This window comes from Erpetoichthys calabaricus, chromosome 10 (genome assembly GCF_900747795.2).
Source record: "Erpetoichthys calabaricus chromosome 10, fErpCal1.3, whole genome shotgun sequence".
Lineage (NCBI taxonomy): Eukaryota > Metazoa > Chordata > Cladistia > Polypteriformes > Polypteridae > Erpetoichthys > Erpetoichthys calabaricus.
In genome coordinates, this window is record NC_041403.2 from 108,575,049 (window position 1) to 108,589,431 (window position 14,383).

General features: G+C 36.7%; 1 protein-coding gene across 1 annotated transcript in view; it reads right to left on the reverse strand.

Annotated features, from left to right (window-relative positions):
• The window catches only part of LOC114659307 (cadherin-22-like), a 785,264-nt gene that overhangs the window by 175,192 nt on the left and 595,689 nt on the right, over positions 1-14,383 (reverse strand). The window contains exon 8 of the mRNA XM_051932845.1: positions 4,115-4,236. Coding sequence (XP_051788805.1) covers positions 4,115-4,236 — 122 coding nt within the window. The remainder of the gene's footprint in view (positions 1-4,114; positions 4,237-14,383) is intronic.

Below are 14,383 nucleotides of genomic sequence, written 5' to 3' on the forward strand. Positions count from 1 at the left end.
ACTATAACTCCGTAAAATTAAACTTAACAATTTCAGTTTTATATATGTAGATCTATTTTGACAAATAAAAGGATCATATTGTCGGCCCCTTTCCCATCCCCATACAATTTCACTTTGTAAGTAGGTTAAGTGTTTTCAAAATTATCTACAATTAGTCAACTTAGTCAATAACAACATAATTCACAAATTGGGCTTTGCATACTGGGAGGACAAGGTAGACATGTTAGGACGGTTTATATTTCTTGGGTAAATTGAAAGAATCCATAAATCTCAGAAGGCAAAAGGGAGGTCAGAGAGAAAATGACATTGACAGGGTTCTTCAAGATGCCTCTCAGTTCCTAAGTCTTTGCACAACCAAGACTCCCTTGTTGGAAAAGAGAAAGCAACTGTGGAGCTCAAAATGCAAAAGAAGGCCACTCATTTTTTCACAATTAAAACTGTTGGTTTCAATATTTTTCCAATGCAACACAAGATACAGTAGGAACAAGGAAGTTAAAAGTAAATCATATGAGCTTTTCTTTACTGGTGAATAATAGTATTCAGTTTTAAAGAAATTAAAGATGTTCACGTCTATGCTGAATCAATTCATTCTGTTCTGGAACTGAGTTCACCATTACCATCTGGTGTAGTGCAAGCCTCTTTTTGGACTCAACTGCACTTCTCCTGCTTCACATTGAAGGTGGTGCTACAAGACAAAGGTCAGCAGGGTTGACAAATAATTTAGTCCAGTGGTTCTTAAACTTTTTTTTTTAAACCCAACTTTGCAGTTTTTAGTGTCTTCGAGACCCAGAATCATTGCCACTCATCATTCCCAGTTGAGTGTTTGTGGTCCCCTTGGAGAATCTCTGCCAACAGTAACCCTGGTGGGGAGGGTTTGTCCCCCTTAGACCACTGCTGCTGATAGTCAACCCATGGGAAAGCAGTCCCCCTTGGATAACTGCCGATGTAGGACAGAGCGGAGCAGTGCCATTTGCTTAAATAACCTGTGGCAACCCCTTACAAGACATTCTGAAAGCCATATGCGACTCTCTCCCATTGATTACAGTTTTGAATCACAACTTTGTCTGACCCAAAACCAGACAACATGTAGCAAAATGTAAAATGTTATTTATAATTTCGCTTTGCTTTAATTTTGAACTTTCCCAAAATTAGGTGATCCATGTAAATAGTTAATAGCATAATCTGTACAGGTGCAAATTAGCGTTACACCTCACAACCTGCAGGCATCATGTTTCCTGGCACTGCTGCTAGAAGCACAATGGATGCTGTGGGAGTAGGTTGTGGATTCCGTTCTCCCTAAGCTTTTCCTTATTTTATTTCATTTATTTTGTATTAATGATTTGTTTAAAATAATTTGGAATTGATTTAATTTATTATTTAATAGGCATAGGGGAAAAGCCGCTTACGTGACGTCCTATTCCTTTTTTTCCCATTTTGTTTTGGAAAGTTTCTTGGAGAAGAAAATAAAAGCTTCTGTTTTGATGCTACATGCCTCTGACTTGACAGTCATTTACACGATTCAGAGAAAGGCAGATTACAGTCGGTTACAAACACACAACCAAAAATGGGTTGTGACACATAGCTTTAGAACCTCTGCTTTAGACCATTAGAGGGTGAGAAGTGGGCCATCTGCAGTATGTGTCAACCCCTGCTCTGTATTAAAGAAGACAGACTACCTGGATGTTGTCTGTTAATTTAAACAAGAGCTGGGTTATGGAAAATTGAGGCCATTAGAATGAGGTGTAGTAAAACACTCCAGAGGCTTCCAGACCACCGTCCAAACAATGAAACTGATTAAGTGGTTCACATTGGACTCCCTGACTAGGTCTTTAAAGGTCTGTCTTGCCAGACCTCATGTAAACTTAAGATAAGAAACTGCGAAAGGGCAAAGGTTTTATCCAACCTGTATGAGGATGATCAAGTGTGACATAAGGTCATAGGAATTTGAGGGCTTTTAAAATTTGACTTGATGTAGTTTTGGGGAATTTAGGTGAATAGGATTGCTACGCTTGTTAAGCCGAATGTCCTGTTTTCATCAGAATTCTTCTAATGTTGTAGTGGTTGTTTTGTATATTCAGTTCTATTTGTCACTCACTCTCTTGTATGTTTAACTTATAATAATGACATCCTTGGGATTAGCTTTAGAGTATCCTCATCTTCCAGGATTTCTACAACAACATTAGGTTCTGTTCTGTCCATTACCTACAGATTGGCTAAACAGCCATTCCCTCAATACCCACTGCAATAGTGGATATTTCACATTACAACAAAAACACGCAGGGTTCACAGTTTTCTATCCATACCCCCCAAAGAAAATCAAAGAGCATTTAGCCAGCCTTATTATAAAGTAACAAATTTGTTTTGGAAGCAAAAGTCAATTCATACATTCATGAATTTTCACAAAAAGCTAGCTCGTCGATATGCAACGGGCTGAAGCAAACATATCATTTAATCCACTGGGTAAAATAAGAAACTTAGCTGCACAGAAATACTAACCAAACCTTCTACCACAGGTGAATCTGAAAGCTTTGGATGCCTTCACAGAGTTAAATTACATTACCAAAAAATATGAAAATAAAAAACAATAGAACAAGTCCAGAATCAAATGAAAGCCTCCATCTTTAAGGTGAAATTGCCTAACTATCACTTGCTGATCAACAGTTGCCTGGATACTACACTGTAGCAGCACAACTTATGTATTACTTTATATGAAAATCTTAGATATCACCAGAGTTGGGGGTAAGCTGGTACAAAGTAATGCATTACTGTAATCTAATTGCATTTTCCAGTAACTTTTCAGTTTAAATTTTTGCAATCATATTACAGTTGCTGACTTGATAAGAATTTCATTAGTTGTTTCACACATGCTTCTAATGTATGTAAAAAAATAATATGTAAATGTCTTAACGTTCGAGAAGCCAAGTGTTACTACCAGACCACTGTCCCCTTCACGATTTGCATTGCTCATGTGTACCTGTTTTCACAAACAGTACTGGAGATGTGTATTATTTTTTACAACATTACAGTACAGTTCATTTTACTTTTGAGATTGTACTGAGGTCATCTTTGGCTTTATTAAATAAAAAAAATCTTTTAGTATTACTTTGAAAGATAACAGTTTGTCAGTTTAACAATGCATTAAAGGAATATGATTAATGAAGAGAATTTAATTCTACTTTAAGGACGACAGAAGAAAGTGAACCACTGTGCATGTCCGGGAACTTTTATAATTAAATGTATGATAGCTGTGGTAATAGTTTTGTTCATTGTGATCTACAGCCTCTTGATTAAGGAGCTCACAAGGAATTAGATTTTTAGAGGCAAAAAAGTCTCATCAAATGAAAACGCTATAAGCATCATGTGTTATCAAATTTAATGTCAAATCCTTACATGCATTGTGATGTTTTTGTTTTATCTCTTTAACGATTCCATGAAAGTCGGTGTACAAGTAAGTTAACTGCATCTTTACTTTAATTGTTAGTGACTCTAATTACCCTAAAGAAGTAAATAATTTCCTTCTGAACTCCACCTGTCTTTTTGTTGGTGTAAAGAGCATCAAGACAGAAGACAGACCAGCATATTGATTGTGTTATACATTAAACACTACAGGTAACTGGCTGCTCCTGATCAATAAGTGCATTTATCTGCTGGAATCAACACTAGTTTGCTGACTCCGTGTTTGTAAGTGTTAAAATCAGTTCCTTTTTCCAATTACAAAAATATTTTTAAAATTTTTTTTGTGAATTAAGGGCCACCACTTTCTGGTTCATATGTTTGAAATGGCACAGGTATAATTTAAGCCTTTTTGTTTACATGTTTGACTAATGAATTTACATTAACTGTTATTGGCTATTTCCTCCTTAATAAAATCCTAAAAAAAACATGTGGGTGTCATTCTTATACTTTCCGATTAGTATATGGGTTTAGAGAGTGATGTAAAAGTAGAACAATTTTAGTAATGAGATTACATTTTCTAGGAAGTAAAAAAAATCCTGTTATAACTTGAAAGAAGTAATAATTAATTTGTATTGGATTATATTTTTTGAGCAGTTACACTAGCTCTACTTTTCAACTGGAAAAATCTTATATTTAGGAAAAAAAAAAGTTACAATACCTGTCCGGGTTTAGCATCCTCACAAATGGATGCTTCATTAGGTGTAGCCAGCTCTGGTGGGTTATCATTCACATCCAGAATTCGAATACTGACAAAACTTCTTGACGCTTGTGATGGATTGTCTGTAAAGACAACAGGAATTAATTCACTTACAAAAAGTCATATAGTTATAATTGCAAAATTATTCAAAATCCTTTTTGAAATGAGTAATATCCCAATATGAAGAAATCATGGATGCAAGTTTATTGATCACCATGTGCAAATATCATTTACTATCTCAATGTTTTAAGTGTATTCTTATCCATTTACCGTAAAATATACTTCCTTTTGTGCTTTACACTTTCGTACCTTCTTAAATAACAGTCCGCTTACACATGATGTGAACCTGTTTATCCGGTTTTTACAGAAAATGTAATTGATTTTATTCTTTAAAGTGTGTAAGTTACAAGTTAGTCAAACATACAGTGCCATAACTTACTGAAATCACATTAAACACCAGAAACACTCTGAAAAGAAGACCAAACATAAGTCAGTAAATACCCCAATATTAAAATCTGAAAATCAGACTAATATTTCATTAAGCCAAAATCTAAATCCCAAATTCAAAATCAAAAGAATGTAGACAAAATTTTCTAATACCACAAAACCAATAACTATAGCAACCAAAATTTTTTTGATGGACTAGCCATCAAATTTGGATAATGAATAAGTGTCAGCACTAATTTTGTAGCCCTGTGATTTGGTTATGCACTCTTAAAAATAATGGTTCTTCAATAGAATTTTATGGTTCTTTACTGGGTTGTGTGGTTAATCGCAGCTCCATTGCTTGACAACAAAACATTTTATTCTGGGAAGTGTTCTTTGCATATGAAGATGGTTATTTGCTCTTTGAAAAACTTCCTAATATGTAGAAGGAAAAAAATATCATGACCCATTGATATTTAACAAATCTGTTGCCATCTGTTCATGATTATTTATGTGTGGAACTTGTTCTATATAAATAGAGGTTCTTTCTGAAACCATCATGTAGATGGGTCTTTTGGGAACCAAAAAATGGTTCCCTTATCAGTATCACTCTCAAGAACTGTTCTGGCACTTTTATTTTTAAGAGTGTGATGCATTACATTTCCAGGCCATTGAAACAATGCTACCAAAAAATGGCAGCAATTGAAATAAACAGAATGGTGTCAGGAAATGATATCAAAATGAAGACTAAACAAGAATATTGTTAGGAATAGATTCAGGGTCCCAAAAATCATTAAGACTGAATAATCAACAGAAAAAATCTTTCCTAAAAGCAGAAAAATTATCCTCAAAATACATTCACAGTAAAGCAGATATCTGCCCTCTTTGTATACAATTAGGAGTGTTTGGGTACAGAAAGATATATGAAATATACAATTTTGAGATGACTAAGAAACCCAACCCCTGTTTTTTGGGAAATGTCAGGAAATTGGTGTGCCTAGAATAAGCCCCCATGGACACACTCCATACAGGCTGGTGGCCTAAGAGTGTCAATACGTGTGGCAGGAAATTCCTCATTTCATGTCTTCATGCAGAACAGAGTTTTCGATATACAGTCATATGAAAAAGTTTGGGAACCCCTCTTAATTCTTTGGATTTTTGTTTATCATTGGCTGAGCTTTCAAAGTAGCAACTTCCTTTTAATATATGACATGCCTTATGGAAGCAGTAGTATTTCAGCAGTGACATTAAGTTTATTGGATTAACAGAAAATATGCAATATGCATCATAACAAAATTAGACAGGTACATAAATTTGGGCACCCCAACAGAGATATTACATCAATACTTAGTTGAGCCTCCTTTTGCAAATATAACAGCCTCTAGACGCCTCTTATAGCCTTTGATGAGTGTCTGGATTCTGGATGGAGGTATTTTTGACCATTCTTCCACAAAATCTCTCCAGTTCAGTTAAATTTGATAGCTGCCGATCATGGAAAGCCTGCTTCAAATCATCCCATAGATTTCTGATGACATTCAAGTCAGGGGACTGTGACGGCCATTCCAGAACGTTGTACTTCTCCCTCTGCATGAATGCCTTTGTAGATTTCGAACTGTGTTTTGGGTCATTGTCTTGTTGGAATATCCAACCCCTGCTTCATTATCCTGAAGAATATGTTGATATTGGGTTGAATTCATCCAACCCTCGACTTTAACAAGGGCCCCAGTCCCTGAACTAGCCACACAGCCCCACAGCATGATGGAACCTCCTCCAAATTTGACACTAGATAGCAGGTGTTTTCTTGGAATACGGTGTTCTTCTTCCGCCATGCAAAGCACTTTTTGTTATGACCAAATAACTCCATTTTTGTCTCATCAGTCCAAAGCACTTTGTTCCAAAATTAATCTGGCTTGTCTAAATGAGCATTTGCATATAACAAGCGACTCTGTTTGTGGCGTAAGTACAGAAAGGGCTTCTTTCTCATCACCCTGCCATACAGATGTGCTTTGTGCAAATTGCGCTGAATTGTAGAACGATATACATATACACCATCTGTGGCAAAATGTTCTTGCAGGTCTTTGGAGGTGATCTGTGGGTTGTCTGTAACCATTCTCACAATCATATGCCACTCCTGTATTTTTCTTGGCCTGCCAGACCTGCTGGGTTTAACAGCAACTGTGCCTGTGGCCTTCCATTTCCTGATTACATTCCTTACAGTTGAAACTGACAGTTTAAACCTCTGAGATAGCTTTTTGTAGCCTTCCCCTAAACCATGAGACTGAACAATCTTTGTTTTTAGATCTTTTGAGAGTTGCTTTGAGGATCCCATGCTGTCACTCTTCAGAGGAGAGTCAAAGGGAAGCACAACTTGCAATTGACCACCTTAAATACCTTTTCTCATGATTGGACACACCTGTCTATGAAGTTCAAGGCTTATTGAGCTAATCCAACCAATTTGGTGTTGCAAGTAATCAGCACTGAGCAGTTACATGCATTCAAATCAGCAAAATTACAAGGGGACTCACATTTTTTGCACAGCCAGTTTTTCACATTTGATTGCATTTCATACAACTAAATACTGCTTCACTAAAATTCTTTGTTCTGAAAACACCCCAGTACTCAGATGTTCCTAGGAAATGAAAGACATAACACTGTTATCTTTTTTGTTGAAAGTAAATTATTGTGCAGACTGAGAGGGGGGTTTCCAAACTTTTTCATATGACTGTAATGTTAAGGCATGTACAGTATGATGACCAATATTGGACAGCAGCAAACAATAATAAAACAATATAAAATTGTTCTTGAAAATATCTCACATTACCCGTGTTGCATAATCCCCATGTTAGATTGTCCAATCATATTCTCACTACTTCCCAGATACATATATTTTTACTAAAATATTGTTAAAACAACTATCTTCAGAAAACACACTTGTGATCAAAAATGGAATGCTCTCAGTCGTGAGCAAGTATTGGAATTGTAGACACACCTCCCATCATTATATTTATATATTCACAGCAGTGAGCCACAACTGGAGTACTTTGGGGTTATTTATCAGCACTCTTTGAAACTGCACAGTTGAATTTACCTTAAACCCTCTCTGATATGCACAAGTCCAAGGGAATTTGCATCCTGATAATGTTTTCACTGGCTGTCTTTAACTTTTACATTTTAGTTTTATACATTTCTCAGTGGCTGCTTTTGCTCCTACTGTATATGTGAAAGTGCAATGTTAGCCCACGACTAATCTGTTACTGAGCTAGGCTCATGACCATTGAATGAGGTAAGGAGGGGGGTCTTCAATTCAAATGCTTGGCATTTGCTGAGCACATTTAATTTTTGTTCACGATACCATTTTCTGGAAGTGTTTCTTTTAACAATATTTTAGTAAAAATAAATGTATTTGGGACATTTTGAGCATAGGACTGGATGGATATGTGGATTTTGCAACATAAGTAATGTGAAATTGTTTCCATGGATGTGTCTGATATTGTTTCCTGTTGCATTGGTCACCATAGACTCCTATTATATCAGAAACTTTGTTATCTCTGTTCTGCATAAAAACATGAGATTAACATTTTTCCTCAGCTATAACTACAGACTACATAGGATAAGTAACGTATGGGTATATTTTTAATGTTCAAAAATTGTGAAAAAAATGCATCAAAAGGCACAGTCAAATGCTACATATATTACCTCTGCACCTGATGTGAAAAAATACTTTATGATTTTGATGTAAAGTATATTTACAGGTCTTATATTTTGAGCTGTCATTCTGTCCACAACAAAGTGCCCATTTTTAACAGCTTACCGCTTTGGCCTGCATTATTGTAGGTGACATGGGTGAGTGCAGTCACAAATGACATAGTCCAGAAATGCTGCTTACACAGTTGAGGTTGAAAAGAAAAATGGTGTGAAAAAACAAATCATTATATGAGAATGGTGTGTTTTTGGCTGTTAAACTGAGTCACTTTAAAATATATTAAATATTTTTAAAATACCATAAGATTTTTGAAATATGTGACAATAAAGTTTGACAAAACAGATTTGTTTTTTTCTTTAACTATTTATCGTTTCCATCATATTTTAAATGTCCAAAATTTCCAGTCTTACAGTATATTAGGAGTCCTGTTTAATGTTTGCTGAATGTTTCTGTGTTAGTAGCAATATAATGCTTATTTTAAAATATTCAATTAGAGATGAAAAATAACACATTATTATTTTGATTCTGTTTCTATTATGTACTTGTGTCACATTTGCATTTTCAGCTTATGAATCAATATGTTTTCTTAAAGTGTAAAAAAAAAATTATTAAAAAATGCATCCCCTGGAAGGCATAGGAATAAATTTACTAATTAATATATGACCCTGTTGTTTCCTCCAAATATCATATTTGGGAATATTAAATTTTGTTTCTAGTCAAAATTAAAAACATAAACAGTCATATAATTTAAAAGAGCACATCTCAGCTAAAGTGTTTACACAGCAGAGCATTAGCCAGTTTCTGGGCACAGACTCACCCTGAGTGTATTCATTAACATTCATTAGCTTAGAGGCTGTCGTTGTCTCTGAAGTTTTATGAGCATGTTTTTCCTTTTTATTTGTTTGCGTTATTTTTATTGTTTGAATATAAAAGCACACTTAGAAAATATGTGAGCAGAACAGTAATAAAACTTCATTTTTTGTATAAAATTCTTTGTGCATATGTATGCTTTTGTTCATCCCAGGAACATATTTAACAATAATGAAATAAAACCTTTCTTTTCCTCCTGTCATTGTTGAAGTAGGTGGAAGTTGCCTCAGAAAGACCAAATACTACTTTTGTTAACTGCATCCTACAAAATTTAACATAATTTAATTATCAGAAGTACATTTCTTGCAGAAGGTCGTCGATAAGAATCGATACAGGACAGTAGAAATCAATGTGCTATGAAAGGTGCAGTCATCCATTTTGTGAACCTCTTATTTGATTTTGTAGTCACGGAAAGCGTGAGCTTCCAGCACTGAAGCCAACCATGAGTGGAATGTTAGCTGACCAAAGTGCAGTATGATGCATGAAATTATTAAACTCCAACATTATTGTTTCATTTCTTTTGTCATTGGTGAATTGCAATTTGTAGAATCCCACCTTACTTTGAAGGTTGATTAAGGAAATTTAGCACTGAAGCATATGGTGCTTTGAAATAACTGCACTTTAGTTAGTCAAATTATTACTTTACTTTTCCTGGATATTGCACTTGCAAGTTTGCCAAATGAAATGTACGTCGTTTAGCCAAATGTGCTCCAAAACTCCTAAAGGGCAGGTTTTTTGATTTATTTGTTCTTTGCTTTCTACTTAATCAAAATATTTACAATGACAGAGTAAGTTGGGTACACTTATTGACCATACACTTTTATGCATATACTGTATGTAAAACTAGCCACAATACCTGTCAAAGAGAATTTGATATCTCTTACCCTATGTGTACTTTCAGCATTTCTCATACACCTTTCCTTGGTATCCTCGTGCATTTGAACCTCTCTTGCCTGGCACTTTGTCTCTTGAGCGTATTCCAGTAAAGCCTGCTTCTAACACTGTCATTTTTATGCACCTTGCTCTCCTCCTGTGCAATTTTTGAAATCACCTATGGTACATTGGCTCCCATTAACTGCTGAGAAAGCATCATTTGTATTCTATACGTCCTGTCTTTGGAAGCGTAGATTAGATTAATTTATTTATAAAAGCACATTTAAAACAGCAGAATTTGTGCCAAAGTGCTGTACAAAGAAGCATTAGAGTAAACACAATGCAAACAATCATACAGAGGCAAAACAATAAGACCAATTATAACATCCACCACAACCCCATTATACACTTTGAAAAGCAGAAGAAAACAAGTAAGTCTTAAACTGACTTTCAAAAACCTCGATAGAGGATGAAGACCTGACATCCATGAGGGACCTGACAAAAACACACACTCACACACACAAACAGACAGTAATGTTTTATTATATAGTACACATGCACATAATTGGTCTGTCCGTTCCAGGGATATAAATGGAACATGGGAATGAGCTGAAGGTCACACAGTGATTCAACTGTCCTTTACTTCCGCATATAGCCAGGAACCCTCGACTAACCAGAACACACCCCATGCCACCCAAGCCCCACATCCATTTCCATCTCTTCCAGTGTCACCAGCACATAAATGGTACACGTGCAAACTTTCAGTGTCAACAGACTGACGTAGTGTTATATTTCATCCAGGGTTTCTTCCCTGGTTTAAGCATATTTTCCTTTTTCTTCTCATTCTATTGTTTTCTGAATTATTATTCTCAATGTTTTCTTTGTCATTTTGTACTCTTTGTTAATGTTGTTTTCTTGAAATATTATTTAGTATTTACATTATGTCACACACATGCGAGTAGGAGACAGCTAAAGGGCCTGAGTAATAGTAATCCTACGCCAGACCAGGGGGAGGCCAGGTGCACTGACTGTCTTTTTCAATTCCTTGCAGACCATTCTCAGGAAATCCCGCCCGGTTCCGGAGCTTCTGATGACATTGCTTCCTGTGCCAGTGCCTATGATGATGTCACTTCCGTTTCTGGCGCCTATGATGACGTCACTTCCGGTCCTTGTGCACCCGATGATGTCACTTCCAGTTACGATGTTGATGACGTCATTTCCTATACTGGCTAATAAAGACGCCATCTTTGATACTATGCTTTCAGTTCTGTTTTGGACTCGGATCTGTGAACATCTCTGTTCAATGTAACCCAATTTTGCAGCCTTAGAACAATATATGGGGGGCTGCCCCAAACCTTCATGATGTCTTTGACTCATTCTTGTGACAGCTATATGTCCAAAAGTATGTGGACACATTATCAAATTACTTAAGTTCAGGAGATTTAGTGGCACCCATTGTTAACACATGCATAAAATCAAGCACATAGCTATCTATGCAACCTCCATTGATAAACACTAGCAGTAGAATGGGTCATACTGAAGAGCTCAGTGACCTCAAAGGTGGTACTGTTGTAGGATGACATCTTTGCCACAAGTCAGTACTTGAAATTTAACTAGATCTGCTAGATTAGCACCAGTCAAATGTAACTGCTATTATTGCGAAGTGGAAGTGTCTAGGAACAACAACAGCTCAGCCATGAAGTTTTTGAGCATGAAAGAAGTGTTAAATGTTACAGAAAGTAGAAGTCTGTTTGAAATGGACAGACGGAAGTTACTGTCATCCAATACCTCAGACTCCTTTGAAAGTAGACATAGAAAACCACCTATACTGTAATGTATAAAATGATAGAAAGCTGTATTTTAAAGCAAATTAAATATATTCTGTCTTCTTATTGATATTTCTCTTGTCTTTATAGCTTGACCACAATTACACGGAAAGGCTATGAATAGGGTCAAAGTATGAGCTACAGTTCCAAAAGAACGCATTCCCAGGAAAAATTGAGCAACTACTTCTTTCAATAATATCACACAACCAAAACTGGATTTATTAAAGACATTTAGTCTCCAACTTTCAGAATTTGTTTAGTGTAATATACAGGTCCATAAATATTTGGACAGAGACAACTTTTTTCTAATTTTGGTTCTGTACATTACCACAATGAATTGTAAATGAAACAACTCAGATGCAGTTGAAGTGCAAACTTTCAGCTTTAAATCGGTGGGGTGAACAAAACAATTGCATAAAAATGTGAGGCAACTAAAACATTTTTTAACACAATCCCTTCATTTCAGAGGCTCAAAAATAATTAGACAATTGACTCAAAGGCTATTTCATGGGCAGGTGTGGGCAAGTCCATCGTTATGTCATTATTAATGAAGCAGATAAAAGGCCTGGAGTTGATTTGAGGTGTGGTGCTTGCATGTGGAAGATTTTGCTGTGAACAGACAACATGCGGTAAAAGGAGCTCTCCATGCAGGTGAAAGAAGCCATCCTTAAGCTGCGAAAACAGAAAAAACCCATCCGAGAAATTGCTACAATATTACGAGTGGCAAAATCTACAGTTTGGTACATCCTGAGAAAGAAAGCAAGCACTGGTGAACTCAGCAACGCAAAAAGACCTGGACGTCCACGGAAGACAACAGTGGTGGATGATCGCAGAATCATTTCCATGGTGAAGAGAAACCCCTTCACAACAGCCAACCAAGTGAACAACACTCTCCAGGGTGTAGGCGTATTGATATCCAAGTCTACCATAAAGAGAAGACTGCATGAAAGTAAATACAGAGGGTGCACTGCAAGGTGCAAGCCACTCATAAGCCTCAAGAATAGAAAGGCTAGATTGGACTTTGCTAAAGAACATCTAGAAAAGCCAGCACAGTTCTGGAAAAACATTCTTTGGACAGATGAAACCAAGATCAACCTCTACCATAATGATGGCAAGAAAAAAGTATGGAGAAGGCGTGGAACAGCTCATTATCCAAAGCATACCACATCATCTGTAAAACACGGTGGAGGCAGTGAGATGGCTTGGGCGTGCATGGCTGCCAGTAGCACTGGGGCATTAGTATTTATTGATGATGTGACACAGGACAGAAGCAGCCGAATGAATTCTGAGGTGTTCAGAGACAAACTGTCTGCTCAAATCCAGCTAAATGCAGTCAAATTGATTGGGCAGCGTTTCATGATACAGATGGACAATGACCCAAAACATACAGCCAAAGCAACCCAGGAGTTTATTAAAGCAAAGACGTGGAAAATTCTTGAATGGCCAAGTCAGTCACCTGATCTTAACCCAATTGAGCATGCATTTCACTTGTTGAAGACTAAACTTCGGACAGAAAGGCCCACAAACAAACAGCAACTGAAAGCCGCTGCAGTAAAGGCCTGGCAGAGCATTAAAAAGGAGGAAACCAAGCAGAGTTCAAGACTTCAGACTGTCATTGCCAGCAAAGGGTTTTCAACCAAGTACAATGGAACCTCAGTTCACGACCATAATTCGTTCCAAAACTCTGGTCGTAAACCGATTTGGTCGTGAACCGAAGAAATTTCCCCCATAGGATTGTATGTAAATACAATTAATCCGTTCCAGACCATACAAACTGTATGTAAATATATACTGTATATTTTTTAAGTTTTTAAGCACAAATATAGTTAATTAAACCATAGAATGCATAGTGTAATAGTAAACTAAATGTAAAAACATTGAATAACACTGAGAAAACCTTGAACAACAGAGAAAACTAACACTGCAATAATTTGCGCTATAGCGCTACCAACTGCTGGCTAAAAACACTTTTTTTTTTAATGAGTTTTAATCTCAGGGAAAAAAATGAACATTTGAGAATATCTGTAATTTAATAAACCACCAAGAAAAGTAACATTGCAACAATGCATGCTATGAAACGATCGCTGTAAACAGAAGTGAAAACAAAATCAAGCCCAGTGCATTCTTTAACTGCCTTCCTACCTTATGCGTCCAGCTCTCTCTCTCGCGCTGCCTGTGTGTGCGTGCGTCTCTCTCTCTCTCTCTCTCTCATGCTGCCTGTGTGTGTGCGCGTCTCTCTGTTGCGCTGCCTGTGTGTGTGTGTGTGTGTGTGTCGCGCTCTCTCGCTCTCTCTCTCTTGCTCGCTGCACTGGAAATGCACAGGTAGAGACTGAACATGTACAAACCGAAAGGGAAACTGGCTTGTTCGTAAACCGAGTGTGGTCGTGAACCGAGGCAAAAGTTTGGCGAACTTTTTGGTCGTAAACCGATTTGTACATGTACAGAGACGTTTGTGAACCGAGGTTCCACTGTATTAGAAATGAACATTTTATTTCCAGTTATTTAATTTGTCCAATTACTTTTGAGCCCCTG